Raw genomic sequence first — 23,137 nt, forward strand, 5'->3', positions numbered from 1 at the left:
TAGACCAGAGGCTGGATACACATTACTATTCCTGGAGATGCTTCATTTTCTTGGCCTCATATCCCCATCCGAAAGCACTTCAGTAACACTCCAGGGCTCTGTCTCCACCCCTCCCATCTCCCCAGGAGAAGAGGAGGGATGTTACCTGACTGGCGAATTTTGGAGAAATAACCAGGCCTACAATTCAGCTCCCGGTCCACTCTGCCCTGACTCAAAAGCAAATGCATGCATCCTGGCTGCCCTCAGCAGCCTGAGGGAGGGGTGCAGTAGTCCAGGCTGTGCAGTGACTGAGGGTAAGTCTGTCTGATCCAGGTGTAAAGTACTAGCAAGTCACCTTGGTCAATCAATGTCTTAAGCCATGGTTTCCTACCATCTATATCTATATCAGATAATATTTAGCTCTCCAGCAGTCTACTTCCCAACTGTTTCCAAACTCAGACAAGGAAGAGGGTATTATTATATTGTCCCCTAAGACTCTAACAGTATCTCTGAGGAATACCGTCCTGGGGGAAATGTTAGACCATATAACTCAGAAGTTGTTCTAAATGTAGGATTCTGTGACTTAATGACTTCTCAGATACTTCTAGGATCTTCTAACTTAGTGTCCAGTTGACATTTCAAATTCAATGAATCTAAAATTAAATTTCTCTTCCCCCCACACCAGTTCACTCTCCCAACTTTGCAGCACATCAAAAGTACAACTGGCCTCATATTCATTGAGATTTAAAAGGTTAAAGTTCCCAAATGGTAGGGAAGTTGAAAACATCCCTATCATGATTGCAAATCCATACTGACATAGCCAAGTGGTGTTTGAAAATCTGTGATCGCCAAGATCTAGTGAGAGTATGGAGAAAAGAGAAGGGGCCAAGGTCAATATCCACAGGTGCTGTGAGGAAGCTGGGGGAGAGGGAAGAGCGAGAAACCTAACATGAGGACCAAGAAATAATTCCCAGAGAAAACGACTAGGACGTGTCATGCCATAGAACCACCCCCCTCCAAAAAAAGAGCATTTCAAAAAAGAAGCATAATCAAATGCTACTCAAAGAACAGGGAAGAAGTGAGCATAAGCTATTGGATTTGATGATTAAGAAATTCCTGGGAATGAGACCAAGTTTGTGGCGGTGGGGCTGAAAGGGGAAAAATCATTTCCCATTCATTTATTCAACCAGCATTTATTGAGCATCTAGGGGTTATGAATTCAAAGCATGTAAGCCACTGTCCCTGTCCTCAAGGCACTTACAGTCCAAGAGGAAAACAGAAAATAGACAGTTATAACAGACAGTAAGAAATGCTTCAGGGGCTCTGGGAACACATAAGAAGAGTAACTAATCAAGACTAAGGGAGAGGACAGAAGATCAAAGGTAGCCTTTCTGGAAAAGATGACATCTGAGCTGTGCCTAGACAGGAGTGAGCCAGTCAAAGAGAAGGGGACCCTATACAGAAAGGGCATAATGGCTGGAGAGAATGTCTTATACTTGAGTAGTAGACTAGGTAACTCAGTATAGCTAGAGCCAAAGATTCCTGTGGAGAAATGGTGGAGAATGAAGCTGAAAGGTAATTAGGGGGACAGAAAGGGCTTTGTGGGCAATGTTAGAGCCGATGGGGAGTCAAGGAGAGATTTTAAGTGGGAAAGTAACATGAATAAATGTGACTTTAGAAAGACATCTCTGGTGGGCAAATGAAGAATGAGTTGGAAGGTCAAGGTCAAAAATAGATGCTGGAAGACCCAACTAAGGGTTGGGTCTTTATATATAGATATAGATATATAGATATATCTAGATATATAGATATATAGATAGATATAGATATATAGATATATCACATTTTCTTTTATCCATTCATCTGTCGATGGATACTCAGGTTGTTTCCATGTCTTGGCTAATTGTAAATGATGCTGCAGTGAACAGGGGGCATCTTTTTGAGTTAGTGTTTTTGTTCCCTTCAGATAAATACCCAGAAGTGGAATTGCTGAATCATATGGTAGTCCTGTTTTTAATTTTTTGAGGAACTTCGATGTTTTTCATAGTGGCTGCAACAATTTACATCCCCACCTTTGCTTTTGTTGTTCCTTTTAGTAAAGGTGTTCATTTTTACCCTGACATATTTTCTTCTTAGCATTTAATTCTATATGACATGTCCTTGTGTATGTTTCCTTGTTTGCTATCTGATTCTTCACCCTAAAATATAAGTCCCTTGAGAGCAAGGTATTTGTCTAATCCACCACTATTTCCCCAATACCTAAAACAAAGCCTTGTACATTGTAGGCATTCAACATAGTTATTAAATAAATAAAATAAAATCTTTATGGAGCACCTGCTTGTGCCAACCTCTTAGGTGCTGAGGATAAAGAAATGTAAAAAATCAATAAACAGAAACTTCAATTAAATAGATTTGGGAGACCAGAAAGGAGAACTCTTACACCTGCAAGGATAGCAGAGCCCAACAGGAAGAACTCTTCTTTCCATGGCAAAGACTCAGGCAGTGAGAAGCCATGGGATCTTTGTTTACTTAGCCCTCCCAACTTCCTTTTCCTTCTTATAAAAGCACTCTCCTTCCCTTGCCATTGGGGGACTTGCGCATGACTCATAATGGTTACAGACCTCCAACTGCAATTCTCTTCTGCTCCTGAATAAACACATCTTTGCTGGAGAATTGCCTGATAGTATATTTGTTTTAGGTCAACAGAAGTAATCAAAACAGATGTAATTCCAAAACCCCAAAAGCATACAATTTACTGGGAGAGACAGACAGAAAAAACAAGAACACTGGGCTTCCCTGGTGGCGCAGCTGTTGAGAGTCCACCTGCCAATGCAGGGGACACGGGTTCGTGCCCCGGTCCGGGAAGATCCCACATGCCGTGGAGCGGCTAGGCCCATGAGCCATGGCCGCTGAGCCTGTGCTCCGCAACGGGAGAGGCCACGGCAGTGAGAGGCCCATGTACCGCAAAAAAAAAAAAACCAAAAAAACAAGAACACTATTAAAAAATAATAGTTATGTACAATGAGAAGTGCTATGAAGGAAAAGAACAGGCCTTAGAGCAAAGATTGATTTTAGATTGAGTAATCAGGAGAGGGCTTTCCAATGGGGAACATTCTGAGACGTAAACAGAGACCTAGTCAAACTAACAGCAGATGGAGAAGAGTTCCCTATGGGATATGAGCACGGGCAAAGCCCTCTGTAGGATTTTCTGCATTCACTTCTTACATTTTCCTCTACTGGGATGCTTGTTTTCATCCAAGAGTCATAGGTGTTTAAAGCTGGAAGTGATCCTAAAAGCTATCTAGCCCACCCTCATTTTACAGAAGAAACTCCGAATACATATGTACTTTTTGCTGGGAATTTTCAAAGTCTTTAAACTGAGGGTAAGAGAATGTAGATGCCCTGTGGGAGGTCAGCAAGCTGACAGAGCCAGCAGGGCTACGTGTAGAATCCAGTCTTCCTGACTTTCTCTTCAGTGGCTTCCTGTCATTCAGCCATCTAAATTCAATATATTAAAAATAGTAACTTCTACTGAGAAATTACGTGTGCTAGGCATTGTTCTAAGCACTTTGTGTGTATTAACTCATTTAATCCTCACAATAGCAAGTGCAGGAGATATTATTATTATCCTTTCATTACAAATGAGACAGCTTAGAAACAAAAAATTAAGCAAGATGCCCAAGGTCATGCAGCTAGTGACGGAATCAGCTATCCAGACTCCAGAGCACACTCTCAGTTTCCATGTAGCTGCCTCTTTCTGTGCTGTAGTTTTTCATCTCACAAATGATGTATCATTTTGCAAGGGTGGTTCCTGCTAAAATTAATGTAGCATCTTCTACAATTTAAAAGTCATGAAAACTTTATTTCAAAATCATTTGTAAACTTCTTAATTTAGGTAGCATTACTGATTAGGGCTGAAGTGATGAAAGCCAGGTCTATGGGCACAGCAATCTTATACCCAAAATAAACTGATCCTAAAGCAATTTTTAGATGTTGAGCTTAATCTGCTTTTTCACCCACCCCACAGATTGAGCCAACACACACACAGTTCTTTGATGGAGCCCTGTGGTTTTGGAAGCTCCCTTATCTGAAGTTCACACAGTGCATGCCTAAGAAACTTGGAACCACTCTGCTTTAGTGAATTGAGGTCAGACTGACCTCTGAGGTTATCAAAACATAAACTCAAAAAGTCATTGAGACTACTCTTTTGTTTTAGAATTCCAAGTAATTTAATCTAACAGGCCTGAACCATCTGGTTTCTCTCCTGCAACACGGTACAAGTTTTAACGTTTTTCCAGGGACATTTTTCCCCAAGTGAGATGAGTCATCCACACTATAAAATCTGAAGGTGATTTTACAAGTCTTTGCAAGTCCACACACTATTATCTTTTACAAACAAACAAAAAGTTACAGTTGTTTAAAATGAAAGACAGCCCTAAGATACTACTTATATTATTAAACTAATCAAACACTTTTCATTTTAGGACAACTGCATTACTTGACTAGATTATTTAGACTTTCCAAATTCATCCACATAAGGGTTTTCTCTGTATTGCTTGTCAAACTACACACATACCAAAAAAAAAAAAAAGTTGCATTTTCATGGAAAATGATCTTTGCCAAACCTCCCAAATAGCTCTGAGTTTGACTGATAGTGTATGAGCTCTACCATCTAACAAAGCAGCATTTCGTAATGGGTAAATGATACTAAGGAAAATGATAGTGAAACAGAACCTGACTTCTTTTCATGAGTTGATGCAACTGAACCTAAAAAGCAAGCCTACAGTTTTTCAAGTTAGGTTCAAATTGCATCACAATAATTGAAACTGATTGCTGTTTTCAATTATTCCTTCAAAACATTAGGCAGTCTAAATATACAAATCTCCATTTTGAAAACTAACACTTCCAAAAACTAAAGTTTAGATCCAGCTCACATTACATTTTTATGTGTTGTTTCTTAAGTCCCTGAGAATTCACTGACCAGAGAAGTCACCAAATTAAATGCCATTTTAGAACTATGATTTAAAAAATTAATTCTGCAAATCTATTGCGTTAATAAGCTTAATAAACACAACTGTTTAAGACAGGAGTGTTAGAATCATTAATTTCCAATTTTATAACATTATATAAATTCACTCTTTTATTACCTGTACATTTTAATGGATATTCTTGACAATTTATTTGATTGGGAAAAATTTGAGACTATCTCCAAAAATAATTCTGTGCTTTAGTGTCATGTCAAGATTGAGTAATTTTTAAAAGTTACTCTTGTATTTTTTTAAGGGTAGTACAACTAAACAGATGTATTGAATATAATGGTTCTTTTTTTTTAACATCTTTATTGGAGTATAATTGCTTTACAATGGTGTGTTAGTTTCTGCTTTATACAAAGTGAATCAGCTATATGTATACATATATCCCCATATCTCTTCCCGCTTGCATCTCCCTCCCACCCTCCCTATCCTACCCCTCTAGGTGGTCGCAAAGAACCCAGCTGATCTCCCTGTGCTATGTGGCTGCTTCCCACTAGCTATCTATTTTGAATATAATGGTTCTTAATTATTGTTTTTTATTTCACAATTATTTTACTCATATGTACACATACTATAAATGATTATTTTACATATATCAATATAATTACATATATATGTGTGTGTATATATTCTTATTCTATTTCTTTAGAATTCTCCAAGAGGAAAAACCAGAGTGATATAGAGGCTATAATTTTACCCAAGTAGTCAGGAAAACCAGATTCTGGTCTCAGTTTTGTAGTTGTCTGGCTTTGGGGATGTCATTTAATTTCTCAGATCCTCAGCTGTCCCTCCTGAAAAAGGTAATAGCTCAGCACAAAAATCTCTATGTTCTTTTCTAGATCATGCTATGGTTTGAGCACTCTGACAGACTCTATAAATCTGATCCCCAAAGGGCTCAATATCATTCCACAAAGTGGTGGGGGTGAGAATTAGGGTGGAAGGAGGGACAGGAAGACTGATCATAACCCATGACGTGATATCATAAAGAAATATTTAAAATGCAAAAACTGGCAATGATTTTCATTGTCCTGAGCAAAATCCCCAGTAATTCTACATGTTTCCCATATCCTGATATGAGATTTTTCCAAAGTGAATCCAAACGTCAATTAATTCAACATAAACTCGTCTCTGTAAGTTTAGAGTTTTGTCCGGGTAATGAGAATGCAGAAGTCTTAAAAATCAAGGGCCAAGAGGGTTAAAACTGCCCAAGGTCGTATTGCTAGTGAGTAGCTAGGGCAAGATATGAACCTAGTTCTCCTGAGCCCTATGCCTGGACTTTTAATCATATTATCAAACCAAAAGACTTCTTATGAGAAAGGATGCAAGTTCATAGCTCATCATAACTGTTGAAGTTTCCATGTACAAGTTTCTGTTAGGGCCCGGATCACATTATAAAGTGGTTTACTGGCTCTGGGTTCTGTGGTTCTTTATTAGTTGGCATTTTTAGTTTCTCTGAACTGGAAGACAGAAGAGTATTAAACCAGAGTTCCTCTGCAGCAACTATGTATTGACTTCTTAAACATCTTCTTGTTTCTTATCTGTTGTAATTGTTATTTTGCTTTTCACTGAAACCAACATTTTTTTCTGACAAGGAGGAATGCCCTTTTAAATACTGTCTGATGACTGGCAGTTCAAATCCACCTTCAGTGAGGCTGATTGCCCAATTATCTCACCCAATCCCCCACTCAAAGTCCCCTCCTGCCCATAGCAATCTTGCAGTTAGACCTGGCCTAGTGACAAAGTTCTAACCTAAAGCACATCACTGAAATTCTTGACTGTGGGGTCTTGGGGAGACTTTGGCTTTCCTAATAAACAAAGGTAGAGAACCATTTGCCTTCTACCACTGTGATTTTCCCCCTTCTCCTGGCCTGGTGAATGAATATGAGGCTGGAAGAGGAGTAGCCGTATTGGAACCACGAGACAATAAGCAAGAGGATACTAAGGACTGTGGAGTGAAAAGATAGAAAATTTCCACTTTTATTGGCATTATGGAGGACCAGCCCTGGATTGCCTTCCTCTGGACTTTGTGTTACAGCTAAAAAATAAGCCCTTATTTCTTTAAGCCCCACTATCAGTCAGGTTTTCCTGTATTGGTAGGTGAAGGCAGTATAAGCTGATACCTTAGAGAATTACTAGACCCAGAATGTTGTGCATAAAATAGCTACTTTGAAGCACACTGAAGTGTTTGCATCCAGTCAGCTTCTGAGACTAGGCACTTAAGTGTTTTTATGCTCTCCTTAAGTCATCTGTATGGAGGCCCATAAAAAGAAAGGTGCTGTGTTCTTGAGACCTAAAGATCTTTCAGAACCTTACGCCTTTTCTCTTCTGTTTCAATCAGCCCTAGGATTATTTTTCAGTTATTGAAAGCTTACCTTTTATGTCTATTCATCAATAATTGTTTAGAGATTTGACTGTCACAAGCACAAGAAACAGCCTGAGGAAAACTTTGATGTTTTTATTCTAGATCTGCACCATCTTTCTTAACCTTAAATTGGAGCAGCACAGTATAATTTCTTAAATGACATATTCATTCACTTGATAAATATTTTAAAATATTCTGTGTGCTTGTAAATCAGGGAATATAATATGAATAAGACATACTCCTAGACATCCAGGAATAATCTAGTATGTGTATACCATTGAGTGCCTTGACTAACAGGCAACAAAACCATGTTGAGAAACTGTCTTGTATTTGAAGTTCATTATGCAACTTTCTGTTGACTACTCCTTATTGACTCAAAACTGATATTAATAATGGCCTGAAAATAGCTTTCATCACTACCCATGGCAGAAATTAGAGAAAAACATCTAATATAAATATTCTACATTATATAGGCAAAATGCCCTTAGAACAGAAAAGGAAGCCAAGATGGGTATGGATGGTACATTTGAAAAGAGGGTACAGAGATCAGGAGAACAAGATTGAGGAAAGGGGTCAGGAAGTAAGTTGAAGGAGTTCCTACCTGATGGCATGTATTTTCTCAGTGAAGAAGGATGGAAAGTGAAGGTGAAGGGCAGTGAAGTGGGGGATTTAGCATGAAAAATTGAAGAGTGGTAATAGTCTGCTCAGGGTACCATAACAAAATACCACAGATTAGGTGGCTTAAACAACAGAAGTGTATTTCTCATAGTTTTGGATGGTGGGAAGTCCAAGATCAAGATTGTGTCCAGTTTGGTTCCTGGTGGGAGTTTTCTCTTCTCTGCCTTCTTGCTGTGTACTCATATGGCGGAGAGAGAGCACTGGTGTCTCTGCCTCTTCTTATACAGGCAACCACCCTATTGGATTAGGACCCCAACCTCATGATTTAACCCTAATCATCTCTTCACAGGCCCTATCTCCAAATACAGTCACATTGGACGTTAGGGCTTCAGCACAGGAATGGGGAGGGGAGGACACAAACATTTAGTCCATAAATAAGAGCTTAAACAGTCTCTCTAAGAAATGGAAGGAAGAGACCCATAGAAGGATAGACAGGCATTGTTTGGAGCGACTGAAGTTAAATACCACTCAGGAAAACCATCAGCAGTCTTCCACTTCCAGCCATGATAAGGTAATGGTACGAAACTATCCTTCCCACCATATATAACTATAGAGAAATGGACAAAATATGTGAAACAACTGCTTTCAGACGTTGGGCAACAGTCATCACAATATTCGGATCTGTGAAAGAAGGAAAATAAATGAGATGAGACTTATGATAGCCCAGGCTTTCTGCATGGAGACATTTTTTGGCTGCTTGTGAGAGAAAGAGTGCCAGGCAGTCTCACTAAGCCAAGGAGATAGAACCCCAGTGGGATTCAAGGATGTTGAGGTTGCTGGAATTTATCAGCAAAGTACTGGAAAAGTGGGAGTTACACAGAAAAGATAGCTTGAGAAGTCTGCATAGGGATCCTTGCATCTTTGCATTTTAAACAATATGTGTGCAGGGGACACTCCATGAGGCTGAACAAAAAAGTGACTACTGGGGACAAAACATCTGCGGGGAATCTGTAAGCAGAACAACTACTATAGTTCGTACGGGATTGGAAAATTTACAAATTGAGACAAATCAGAGTACAGACATGCCACAGAACACTTGGGGCGTTCAGTAAAGACCCCGGAAGGTCACATGATAGGAGTAAGGAAAAACTAGCCTAGAGTATAAGTTATTCTAGTCTTTCCTTAACAAAGCTTAAGTATAAGCTGAGAAAAGATGAAGCTTATCTTCAAGTAAGTTAACTGACTACAAAAACCAGTACAAGGGCTTCCCTGGTGGCACAGTGGTTGAGAGTCTGCCGGCCGATGCAGGGGACACTGGTTCGTGCCCCGGTCCGGGAAGATCCCACATGCCGCGGAGCAGCTGGGCCTGTGAGCCATGGCCGCTGAGCCTGTGCGTCCAGAGCCTGTTCTCCGCAAAGGGAGAGGCCGCAACAGTGAGAAGCCCGCGTACCGCAAAAAAAAAAAAAACAACAGTTCAACACTTCTTAAAAATAACAACATAATATAGTCAACAATGTAACTTACTAAACATCCAGCATATAATAAAAAAATTACTATATCTGTAAAGAAGGAAAATCTGACACAACACATAACCAAGAGAAAAATTTAGAATGTAAACACACAGAGAAATTACAGGGATAATAAAACGAGTAAACAAGTTCTTTAAAACAGCTATTATAAAAATGCTCAAGGATTTCAAAGAAAAATGAGAGAGAAGTGGAGATTTTTTAAATGAACCACATAAAACTTCTAGAGATGAATATATCTATAGTGAAAAATTCACTGGAATGACTTAATAGCAGATTAAACACTGACTTTTTTTTTCCCCTAAACAAACACTGTTTAATTATTTTGGAGGGAGGCAGTGAATAAAAACAAAAAAATCCCTACTATAAAACTAGGCAAATGCCACTAACGACCAATGATTTTCTTGTTGTACATTATGAGGAAGTTATCGTTTATTGTGCCATTCCTCTCTGCATCTTTCTGAGATGTTTCTAAACTCAGAATTGACTATATGCATTTTTAGCCCCTTTTAAGGTAGTTGAAGAAAAATGAGGTTAACAAAAGCTAGTAAGAATTTTAAAATATGCTAAGTTCATCCTACTTACAAAATTCAGCAGTATGTTGCAGGCTATCTATTATGCAAATTGTTGGTGCCTTTTTTTTTTTTTTTTTTGCCAGTTTTGGTGAGTAATTAAACAGAAGTTAATGGCTTTTTAAAGACAGTTGCATATTTACTGTGCTGAACTTGAAGACATAGCAATAAACACTATTCATAATGAAGCACAGAAAGAAAAAAAAAGGCTTAAAAAATGAACAGGAACTCAATGAAATGTGGGACAATATTAAGTTGTTTAATAGATGTGTAATCGTTGTTCCAGAAAGAGGAAGAAGACAGAAAAATAGTTGAAGAAATAATGGCTGAAAACTTTCCAAATTTGCTGAAAAATATAAACATGTATATCCAAGAGTTCAATGAATTCCAAGAAGGATAAACACAAAGAAAACTACAAGGCATATCAAAATCAGATTGCTAAAGATTCAGTAATAAAAAGAAAAATCTTCAAAGCAACAAGAAAGAAGACACATACATACAAAGGAAGAAAAAAATATTCCACTGATTTCTCATTTAAAATAATGCAATCCAGGAGACAATGGAATGACGTCTTTTAAATGGAATGAATGAAATTTTAAAAAACCTGTCAGTCTAGAAGTCAATGTCTAGAGAAAATCTCTCAGAAACAGAGTAAAAATAAAGACTTTTTCAGAGAAATACAAGTTGAGAAAATTAAGCACCAACAGACGGACCTGTGCTTCAAGAAATGTTAAAGGAGGTTCTTCATGCTGAAGGAAAATAGTTCCAGATGAAAACTCAAATCTAAACCAAAAGAAAGAAGGCCAGAATCAACCTATTTGTGGAAAAATAGAAAATACTTTTTTCTGAGTTTTAAATTTCTTTAAAAGATAATGAACCCTGGGCTTCCCTGGTGGCTCAGTGGTTAAGAATCCACCTGTCAATGCAGGGAACACGGGTTCGAGCCCTGGTCCGGGAAGATCCCACATGCCGCGGAGCAACTAAGCCCGTGCGCCACAACTACTGAGCCTGCGCTCTAGAGCCCACGAGCCACAACTACTGAAGTCTGCTTGCCTAGAGCCCGTGCTCCACAACAAGAGAAGCCACCACAATGAGAAGCCCGCGCACCGCAACAAAGAGTAGCCGCCACTCTCCGCAACTAGAGAAAGCCTGCACACAGCAACGAAGACACAACCCAGACAAAAATAAAATAAATTTATATTTAAAAAAAATAATGAATCCCTTCCACTACCCTTTCGCTTTCTTCTTTCAATACAATTCAGTCTTAAAGCCATTAGATTGGTCCAAGCAAAGCAGGCATCCATGCCAGGGTAAGGGGCGCAGAAGGGGCTCTGTTGGCCCAGAACAGGGCATCAGAACTAGGGTACATAAAGGGGAGCATCCACTCAGTGGAGCAGCCTTCCTTGCACAAAACAGGTGAGGAGGGTGTCCCCAAGGAGGAATGTCCCAGAGTAGAATATCAGAGCCCCAGTGGAAAAAGGAAGACAAACGAGGAAGCATGGCTCACTGTGGGATACTAGAGCCCAGAGTAGATGGAGCCCAAGAAGAGGACATCTGCCCAGCACAGACAGTCAGAGAACAAGCAGACTGAGAAGGGCATTCGTCCACATAGAAGTATAATGTAAGATGTTGAAGTCTGCAAGGAATGAGGAGGAAGTCCCTAAGGAGGGGGCAGCCACTGTGGGATGTCAGAACCTGAGCAGGACAAGGAGGGGGAACCGAGGAAGTGAAACCCTGTATAACATACCAGGAGCTAAGTGGGATGTGGAGAGTGGCTCTATTGGGGGAGGAGGGTGGCATGTGGTGACAGAGCCTACTCAGTATAAGGTGGGCATCCCCAAAGAGGGGCAGCCCGTGCATGGAGCGTCAGAGCCTGAGTAGGGTAAGGAGGGCATCTACATAGGAAGGTACTCAGTGCAGGGCATGTTAGCCCAAACAAAGTTAGAAAGGCAACTACATAGGAGGAAAAGCAACTGGCACAGGATGTCAGAGCCCAAGCAGTATGAGGAGGGCCTCTGCATGGCAAGCAATGTCAAAGCCTGAGCAGGATGAGGAAGGTATCCACACAGGGAGGGAACAGTGGCAGCCACGTGTGTGACTGCTTCCACACAGGGGGAGTGATCAAATAAGTAACTACATGAATAATGAGAGCTGGGATTCTCACTGTTGGAGAAGGACATTGCAGATATGTAAAAGGAGAAGACTAGTATGAGCCCTGTGGTGCTAAATTGGACCTGGAAGTATCCACATACAGTTTAGGTTTAGTTTAGGTTTTTTAGGTATATAGAGGTACATAGATATGGGGGGAAATATGTATATGTGTGTTCCTACTTACAGTCTCTAGTTCTGTCTAATGAGAAGGCATGGGAGAAGCAACACTTCAATGGTGATGAACACAGATAGAGTTCAAATCTTGATTCCTATGTACAATTCTCCATTAAAAAGGATTCAAAGAGTCCTAGAGAAATGACCTATCCAGGGTGGAGCATGGAAAGTACAAGAGGAGCCTGGGACATCATGCTGTGCTACAAAGTAAGGAAGTGCTCAGAGGATGATAGTTACACATCAAAGGGACAGAGAAGGCAACCTGAAAGGACTCCCACTGAATCTGGAACAATTTGAGCACCAAAATAAATAGTGATAGTAATGGATTATAACCCATTGAATAAAATAGAAAACCATGAGTCCATACTGATATAAATAAACTAAAAGTTTGATGAGGAATGCGTATATTTATATAATTGTAAAGTACCTACCCACGAAATGCACATCCATTACAAAGGGGGCAACTGAATAGTGGAGAAGCCTAGCAGACACCACTTTCAACAAGCAGCCGCCGTGAAATCACCAATCCTGGGCAAATCCAAAATCTGTGCCACTGATAGGATGCAGTGAGAAGAGCACAGCATGATGTCTGTGGTATTTCCAGGAAATATGCAGAACCTGAATCTATTCTTGAGGAAACATAAAACAAGCTCAAATTGAGAGAACTTCTACAGTAAACCTGGCCTGATCTTCATGTCAAGGGAATGAAAATTAAAGAAAGGCTGACTAAAGGAGAGGAAGGGCCATGATAATCAACTGTTCTGTGTGATTCTGCACTGCATCCTTTTACATTATTGGGATAATTGGGGATACCCAAATTAGGTCCGAGGATTTTGATGGCTGACTGTAAGAGGATGCCCTTGTTATAGTAAATACACCAATAATATTTAGGGGTGATAGGGCATCATGTCAGCAACTTACTCCCAACTCATTCAGGAAAAAAAGTTCTTTGTGTTGTACTTGCAACTTTTCTGTTTGAGATTGCTAAAAATGAAAAATACATGCTGAATAAAATATAATTGACTGTTTAAAGCAAAAATAAATTCTAATGTAGGGTTTATAAATACATAGAAATAAAATGCATGGCAATAATAGCGTGAAGCACAGGAGGGGGGAAGTGAAAGCATGCTCTTGTTAGGTTCTTACATCATATGTAGAGGGATAAAAAATTATTCTAAGGCATAATGTGCAATAAATTAAAAATGCAGCTGCTTACAATGTAAATAAAGAAACAGCAGTCAAAACGTTGGAGTTCAAAGACAAAAAGCAGCTGCATAAGTGTAGGAAGGGGTGTGATATGGCTTAGAAAAATAGCTAAGAATGACATTAATATGACACAAAAAGAGAAATAATTAGGGCAACAGTAATAGACTCTGTTACTTAAAGCTTTAAAATTTCTCTCATCAAAAGACTCCATGGGCAAAATTGAAAGCAAGCATCAAGTGCAGGGGAAAAAATCTCAAATACATTCCAGGAAAAGGGTGAATATTACCAGTATATAAAGAGCTATTATGAACGGTAAGAAAATTATAAGAATTCCAATTTAAAAGCAAGCAAGAGATGAGCAGACAATTTATAAAGAGGAAACAGTGGACAAAAATGTCCTCATCCTAACTCTATGCCATACATAAAGTGCAAGATTAGATATAAATATAGGTATAGATATCTTGTTTCCCAAAATAACTTGAGCTCAAGTCTCTACATTTAGAAGGATGGATTTAATACATGGAATTTTATAACGTAAATCTGCCATCAACCAGAATAAGACGATATTTTACAACTCCTCCACCATTTATCAGGTAGTCCCACAAAGTAGAAATGGCTTATTTATCAAAATAGGAAAGAATATAACCAGTAGTTGGAATTATGGCTTGTATTTCAGAGATCAATTCAATGAGTTGTAAGCTACAGATACATGATTCTTGTTGTTATGAACTCATGATCTATGGAAGAAAGATGATAGGCATAAATATTTTAACTAACTGAAAGGTGCAATATGACAAGCCCCATTTATATTCTGGAGTGTAGGTATAACGTTAAGATTAAAAGATTAGGGATTAGTGATTAAAAGATAAGCATTGGGTTATCTAAAATCTGTTGTACCTTAAATGACAATATATGCTTGAAGGAGGAAGGAAAGAAAGACATTCCTTTCATTCTTATTTACTATAGCTTTAATTTCTCCATTTTTGATTGTTATAACAATTTACAGCCATCCAAATTGATGACTTCCAAAAAATGAAATAGCCCAAAGCTAGTTGTAAAAAATATTTTCCTTCAAAATATGGCTTCCATCATTCATGCAAGGTTCATAAAACCACTCTTTAAACAAACATTGTGAAAATAACTAGTTAAGATATGAATTCATACGAACCTGTAATACTGTTCTTTTGGGTAACTGTGAAACGTCAAATTCAGGAATCTCACCTACAAGAAAGACTTCAGACACATTTTGTTCAGGTGAAATGTATTCTTCTTTAGAATTTACTCTGAGTTTTAACTTCTCCATTTTTTAAATTGAAGTTCATGCTTTAACATCTGCCATGAAAATAATTTACAAATTCCATGGAGCTCTTGTAAGGATTAAATGAGATGATACATGTAAAACACAATGCTTGATACAATCATAGCACCAATTAAACATTATTTATTATCATCATTGTCATTATATAAATGATCATTGTCCAGAGCATGTGTAATAATGTGTAGTCTCTGAATCACCATTATAGATCATTTCCACCAGTTGTCATACAACATTGGCATAGGCAGTCACCTTGAAGATGTGGTCCAGCCTTCTCTTTTAGAGATGAGGAAGCGGAATCCCAGAGAGTCAAGGTTCTGGTAATGCCAGAACTGGTATGTGGGGCATGGAAGGGTGAGGGTTAGCATGGAGCTATAGAAGGAGAGTTAGGGGAGTTCCCCGGCGGTCCACTGCTTAGGACTCTGTGCTCTCACTGCCCAGAGCCTGGGTTCAATCCCTGGTCGGGGAACTAAGATCCCACAAGCCACATGGTGTAGCCAAAGATGAAAAAAATAAATTAAAAATAAAACTAAATAAATAAATAAATATTTTTTAAAAGAGAGAGTCAGAAGGAAAGAATTTGGAGAACTGCCTAATCTATCATTACAGGAAGTCCCCATTTTAACTTTCAATACATTCCTTAAAACTGCATAATCAAGAAAACACCCAAAGGGTAAATAAGTGTTGTACCCATACAAACACACACACACACACACACACAATTTTGGTGTAATATATGGATATATTAGAGCCTAAGGAAGAGCACACATTGGAGAGCTAGCACATACAAGTGTTCCCTGCCTCTCCTCCCAGCAGACACCTGCCTTCCTCACTCCACCCTAGTGAATACTGGCCTAGTAATATTGTTAGGCCAAGATACCACATAGCTAAAAGAAAATATTTTCTCTAACTATTTAATACATATCTATATTGAGGATATTATTATCATATATATTAATATGTATCAACTACTACAAAACATTGTGCTCAGTGTATGGGGATGGTTAAGAGAACAATACTGCCTGCTCTCAGGGATATTCAGTTTAAGGGGATGTAAAAGGGGCAGCCTGGTCATGCACAGTTACCTTTTCACCATTAGACAATCAATGGCCAGGCTAGGGGCCAGGTCAAAACATTAGCTTAGTACAAGAAGTGGTGGAAAACACAGAATGCCCAGACTAAAACAGTGGTACCCAAAGTACAACCATTTAACTGGCAACGTTGAAAATGTAGTCCACAAAAGGCAGGTGCTAGAGGACATCTGGTAAGAACACCAGTTCAATACCAGGGGTTGGTAAACTTCTAGAGAGTAAGAATGATCAATGCTTTATGCGTCTCAGTCTCCTCCGCAGACTCTAGCACTGTTTCAAGCATTATGTGAGTAATAAATCTTTTCTTACTCTCTTGGTACATACATAGTATCGTCAGTGTCAATATCTGAAACAATCTGGGGTGAGAGGCATTGATCTTCCCCTCCACAGGGCAACCATAAAACAGGGGGGTTAATTTCTTCCTATTTTTCTCTTTCCTATTTATCCCAACTTTGTATTTCAAAGAATATTAATAAAACGTTACGTACTAAATAATGTAACTACAAAAAGTTCCAGCGTGTTTCTATGTCTGTTCCTACTAGTTACTATGAATATTCTAAAACAATATTAAATGATAATATACTGTACTGATAGCTAAAGCAAACTAGAGATACTTTTAAGTTTGGAGGAGTTTGCTTGGATCCTGTTTTGATTGATTTAATTCCTAATGGGTGTCCCAGTTAAGAATGATCCTTTAAATTTAGCAATTTAGTAGTTTAAAAAATAATTTAGTATTATAATTTATTAAATTGAATGTTGAAAAAGAATAAAAAGCAATTTAATCTTATCTAGAAAAGAATAAATTTAGTCTTTATCATTTATTTCTCTGTTATAATCATATCAAACAGTTTCTCTTCCACTTTAGACATCTATATCCACCTAAACACTTGCTTAAACAAACAATCTTGGTGTCTTTATCAATAAATTTAAACAAAATGTTAAAAAGATTTTTCCTTGATGTTCATAGTTCAAATGAAACAACAAAATTTTTTAGGAAATATTTTGGGTAGCTGAGGTGACATTTAAATTACTAAGTTAAAAGAACAAGGACCCCATTAAAAATATATAATATTCAGGACTTTAGTGTTTTCCACACAGCATTATTATCTGAGGCAACATCAATGTAACAGCAAAATTCAGTTTCTAAAAAAATTGTTTCCAATATGCCATACCAGCTCATCTTCTCTCTCTTTATACTTATGTCTTGCTTTATCCCTCCATTTAGTTAGGATAATTATCAGCTTGTAGCAGTAGAACATCTGTTGTACCCGCAGTAGTGTATCTGAAGAAAGTGCATTAGATTACTGTATATAGTTAAAGCTGCTCTCAAAAAACAAAGTGTTTACTATTCTATCATGTTTATAATATGAACCAATGTTGCATCTGATAGTTTTTTATTTTAATTACATATGAAATTACTTTTGACAGCAGTAGATAGTACTCCTGAGACTTTATTAACCTGTAAACATCACCTTTGCCCTTATAAATTAAGATATAATAGATGCAATAAAATGTCAAGATATATATCATTTCTTTTTTAACAAATCTGTTCCTTATAAAACCAGAACTTCCAAATTTATTCGTAGAAATACAATCATGAGGTAGTATTCTGATTTAGTTAAATACCCTATGATTAAATAGATTGTTCCATATATATATATATATATATATATATTTATATAATTTTTTTTTTTTTTTTTTTTTAACCAGGGGTCCAAAGCTCAAACATAGGGGCCAGGCTGGGAAGGAGGATGATTAAGGCAGGCCTTGGAGACACCACTCTTAGATAATTGTTTCCTCTCAGAAATAGAGACCCACTACCCTTATGTTAAAACCATCAGAGGGTCCACTCTGAGGTACCAACAGGAGCCAATCAAGAGGAAATGATTCTCTGATTTGCAGCAGCCATAAACAAATCAGTATCTAGTGAGCTGGATAAAATCTCTGTTCTTGCTCCTAAGAGCACATACATACACTGTCCACTCATTACAACTATCAAGGGTTTAAGTAAAACTTAAACTTATTTTTCTTTAAGTTTTCTCAGGTATTCATTAAATGAAATATCTGTAAAGAATGAAGAGCTCTCTACAAAAAATAGTCAGTTTTGATATCTATCAATCTATCTATATCTATACCAGCTCTCTATTATGTAAAAAAGTTAATAGTAGATCCCTATTTATATTGAAACTTGTATATATATATATCACACAAATACATACAGAATTTTATTTTAAATATGCTGTTTTCTATTACACTAAAACCCTTTGAGACATATCTCATTAAATATTTTAAATTAGTGGCTTTACATTTCATGACAATCCTCTAGACATAAAAATAATAAATTCTTTAGTACAAATTATGTTTAACTGTTAAGTTTGTTGAAACTTTGGATACATGAAAACAAAAAACCAATTGTTACTATGTAAGGATTTACCTTTAAGTCTTCTTTTCAGCCTTTCACATAAGAGTGCCAGTGATGAAATACACATTTTTTAAGTCTGAAATTGTCATATTCTATTGATTTTTCCATTTTTTCAGCCAGAAGCTCATCTTCATTTGTAGGAGGTATTGCTATCTTTCTCCACATGCTGTAAGCAGAAAATACAGAAACATAATATTTTGATGTTATGGCAATACATTAGTAAATAAATTGAGAGAGAGAAGAAGAAATACACTGGGCTTCCTTTACCTCCTCAAAAACCACAGCATGAAAGAAATTGTTATTTTTATTGTTTTATTTACAGCCAGTCCTTGCATTTCCTTTAAGCTTGCACTTCCCGTGTCTACATTTCGAAAGCCCAGAAAGCTCTGAAATCTAAAAGTGTTTTTTTTTTTCATAACCTATTTAAGGGCAAAGCTAGACCTGACCTAAACTAATTTTGCATCAAAACCTCTCTGAATCTGACACATAGCTGTTCATAGTCTTTCTTCATTTTTCTTAGTAAGAATATACATATATGTTTTACTGTTGAAATACTAATATGTTCAGATATGTTTGGTTTAGTTCCAACGTGCCATCCCAGACACCACTGAACATGTTATACAGTACACAGTATGTGCAGAGATTTCCTTTCTAAAAATTTTTCTTAGAAAGGGAATCTAGATTCCAAAACATGTTGTCTTCAAGGGCTTCAGATAAGTGGATTGTGGACCTATACTTTCAATTTTGAAGTTCTATTTTTAAAAAAACCTGACACCTCAAAGAAGTAAAGAACATCTTTTAACTAAGTAAAAACCATTAAATATAAAAGAAATATATAATACAAAATGGTGGAAACAAGATTAAATAGGTAGGGACTTCCATGGTGGCACAGTGGTTAAGAATCCACCTGCCAATGCAGGGGGACACGGGTTCGAGCCCTGGTCCAGGAAGATCCCACATGCCGTGGAGCAACTAAGCCCATGCGCCACAGCTACTGAGCTCCCGCACCTAGAGCCAGTGCTCCACCACAAGAGAAGTCACCGCAATGAGAAGCACATGCACCGCAATGAAGAGTAGCCCCCGCTTGCTGCAACTAGAGAAAGCCCACATGCAGCAACTAAGACCCAATGCAGCCAAAAATAAACACATTAATTAATTAATTTAAAAAAAGATTAAACAGGTAAAATCAGCACAACTGGCCAAAAGTGAGCTGTTCTTCACCTGGAGAATGTCAAGAATAAGAACACAAAGAGGAAGAAATAGTGTATAAAAATCATGTCCTTACTAAAAGTGGGTCTTCAGTAAACGTCCAGTATAAAAAGTACATGCTTTTATCATTAATTCTGGAGTCACCTAAAATAAAGAAAGAGATGAAATAACAAGCATTAGAAATAAATGGAATGCACAGGCTACCTCTGGAAGATGTACAAGAGAATGAGAGTGATGGTTGCATTTGGGAAGTAGAATAAGGCAGTAGGGAGACAGGAACAGACTAGAAGAACTATATACCATTTATATATTCTGGAATTTTATTGTGTATGCCTATTGCCCATTTTTTTTAAAGTTAAAACCACAGCTTAAAAATTTCCCATTATATTGCACTTACTTTAAAGCATTTTCAGGTAAGTACTATGGCATTATTATTATCAAGTATATTGATAGGAAATATTGATGGTTGTGGGTTGGCTGGTCACTATTAAGCTGAATGATTTTGCCTTCTCAAGGGTAGAAAATGAGGGAGGGATAAATTGGGAGATTGGGACTGACATATACACACTACTATATATAAAATAGATAACTAATAAGGACCTACTGTACAGCACAGAGAACTCTACTCAATACTCTGTAATGGCCTATATGGGAAAAGAATCTAAAAAAGAGCAGATATATGTATATGTATAACTAATCCACTTTGCTGTACACCTGAAACTAACACAACATTGTAAATCAACTATACTCCAATAAAAATTTTTAAATAAAAATAAATAAATAAAATTAGGGGCTAAGCCCAAACTCAAAAAAAAAAAAGTAGAAAATGAGATTCTCTGTTAAAAAAAAATACAAGAATGCCTCACTTGCCAAGCAGGAATAGGAAAACTATATAAATTAAAAGTCTAAACTGTGGAATATGCTGAAAGAGATGCAGATATCACTTACAGTTATTCACAATAACACACATTAATGTGCGAATGGCTCACTGAGGATTGCTGAAATCGTCTATACCTTCTGTACATTCTTTAAAGAGTAAAGATAGTATTATATTAACAGTAGGTTAACATAATATAGGTATCTTTACTCCACCTCAATTGGACATCAAAGCTCTTAGGAAGGCAACAGCGGCAGCACTAAGCCTCCACCTTCAGATGGCTTCACAGGTTTGGGACAGAGACACTTGGATTTCTTGAATTCACACAGGACAGCTTTGAGATTCCCAGAAGCAATTGCTTGGAACTTTAAGGAGAAACCAACCTCCTGTGTTACGAAGATAGGGGCTAGAAGCAGTGAAATTTGGGATACTCCTATCAACACTGTTACTATCCCAGGATGGTGAGACCTGGAGAAATTTTGTAATAAATGAAAAGATAATGAAATACCATTACAAATCATTAATGCTAACTTACAAACAGATACCAAATTTATGGCTCTTTAATGTCAGTAGTAATTGGTCCCATTACTTTTCTTTTTCTTTTTTTTTTTTTTTGGCTGTGATGGGTCTTCGTTGCTGAGCATTTTCTCTAGTTGCGGAGAGCGGGGGCTACTCTTCGTTGCAGTGCGTGGGCTTCTCATTGCGGTGGCTTCTCTTGTTGCGGAGCACAGGCTCTAGGTGTGTGAACTCAGTAGCTGTGGCTCATGGGCTCTAGAGCGCAGGCTCAGTAGTTGTGGTGCACAGGCTTAGTTGCTCCACAGCATGTGGGATCTTCCCGGGCCAGGGATCAAACCCGTGTCTCCTGTATTGGCAGGCAGATTCTTAACCACTGTGCCACCAGGGAAATCCCCCCATTAATTTTTAACTTTGTAAGATACTTTATTATATATGAGAAAATGGACGTATTTAAATAATACCTATAGAAAAAAGGTTTTACTTCTATAATACTTGATGTACCTAGTATAGTATAAGTTAATCATTAACTTCAGATTATAATTTTTGGTTTCTGGCATATTATAACATAATTTTTCTTCTGGTGGGCAATTCCTCTTTTTGCTCAGTTAATCCTTGAAACAAGAAATTATATATTAATTGTCTTAACACATCTTACCATATTTTAAAGCACCATGCCTTTATTTCATTCATGAGCTTTATTAATATCCCATATAGTATCATTCTAGAATAATGCTAGCAAAATAGTATGGAGTTTGCTATAGATTGAATGTTTGTGTTTCCCGTAATTCATCTGCTGAAACCTAATCCCCAGTGTGATGGTATTTGGAGGTGGGACCTTTTGGAGGTGATTAGGTCATGAGGATGGAGCTCTCATGAATGAGATTAGTGCCTTTAAAAAAGAGGCCCCAGATGGGCTTCCCTGGTGGCTCGGTGGTTAAGAATCTGCCTGCCAATTCAGGGGACACGGGTTCGAGCCCTGGTCTGGGAAGATCCCACATGCCATGGAGCAATTAAGCTCATGTGCCACTACTGCTGAGCCTGTTGTGCTCTAGATCCTGTGCACCACAACTACTGAAGCCCACGTGCCTAGAGCCCATGGTCCGCAGCAAGAGAAGCCATGGAAATGAGAAGCCCATGCACCGCAATGAAGAGTAGCCCCTGCCCACCGCAACTAGAGAAAGCCCACATGCAGCAACTAAGACCCAATGCAGCCAAAAATAAAATAAATAAATAAACAAAAAGAGACCCCAGAGAGTTCCGTCTCCCCTTCTGCCATGTAAGAGCATAGCAAGAAGATGGCAGTTCATGAACCAGGAAGCAGGCTCTCAAGACATCAAATCGGCCAGCACCTTGATCTTGGACTTCCCAGCCTCCAGAACTCTGAGAAATAAATTTCTCTTGTTTGTAACCACCAGTCTATGATATTTTCATTATAGCATCCTGAACAGACTAAGAGTTTATTAATATGTGTTGAATGCATTAATTTAAATCCCTCCCAACTCTGAATTGTTTATTTTTCATAGGCTATAAAAGCTAATAGTAATAACAACAATAGTAAAAAGAAACCATGTCTTTAATGCAGAAGTGAGCACAGTCTAAAATACAGTACCATGGCCTGACATAAGTATTGGATTTTTCATGCTGAGTAGTTTTCTTATTTTTTGACCTTCTGCAAATTATTGACAGACCATTTAGTGTTCAAGGAGCTTTTGTGCATGGAGGGAAACACTCACTGTTATTTGTATTTTAGAGCTCTGTTTAATAAACACAGTTAATTCAGTACAACTTGGAAAAATCAATTTTTCTTACACATGTAAATGTTTATTGCAAATTTCATTAGGTAAAGTCCCTGAAACAACTTAAACTAAATTAAAAACTTACAAAGATGTTCCTTAGAACTCTCAAATGCCATACACAGCAGACACACATACATAAATGCTATATCATTAGCTATTATTACTTATTTTATATTTAAACTTATCCTAAAGTAAACAGTATGAATCTAGTTTGTATCTTCACTATTTCTATACTTCATTATTTTTATTCCTTTCAGATTACAGTAACACTTATTTTGATCCCTCCTCAG

At 37.7% G+C, this 23,137-nt stretch overlaps 1 protein-coding gene across 1 annotated transcript in view; it reads right to left on the reverse strand.

Annotated features, from left to right (window-relative positions):
- Window positions 1-23,137, reverse strand: part of FBXL13 (F-box and leucine rich repeat protein 13) — a 183,410-nt gene that overhangs the window by 139,458 nt on the left and 20,815 nt on the right. Inside the window, 6 exon segments of the mRNA XM_027123825.1 lie at window positions 14,790-14,920; window positions 14,923-14,953; window positions 17,200-17,309; window position 17,878; window positions 18,462-18,615; window positions 19,735-19,802. Of these exon segments, the coding sequence (XP_026979626.1) occupies window positions 14,790-14,920; window positions 14,923-14,953; window positions 17,200-17,309; window position 17,878; window positions 18,462-18,615; window positions 19,735-19,802 (495 nt within the window).

Source organism: Aethalodelphis obliquidens, unplaced genomic scaffold (assembly GCF_003676395.1).
Source record: "Aethalodelphis obliquidens isolate GAN/ISIS:26980383/991018 unplaced genomic scaffold, ASM367639v1 scaffold27, whole genome shotgun sequence".
NCBI classification, from domain to species: Eukaryota; Metazoa; Chordata; class Mammalia; order Artiodactyla; family Delphinidae; genus Aethalodelphis; species Aethalodelphis obliquidens.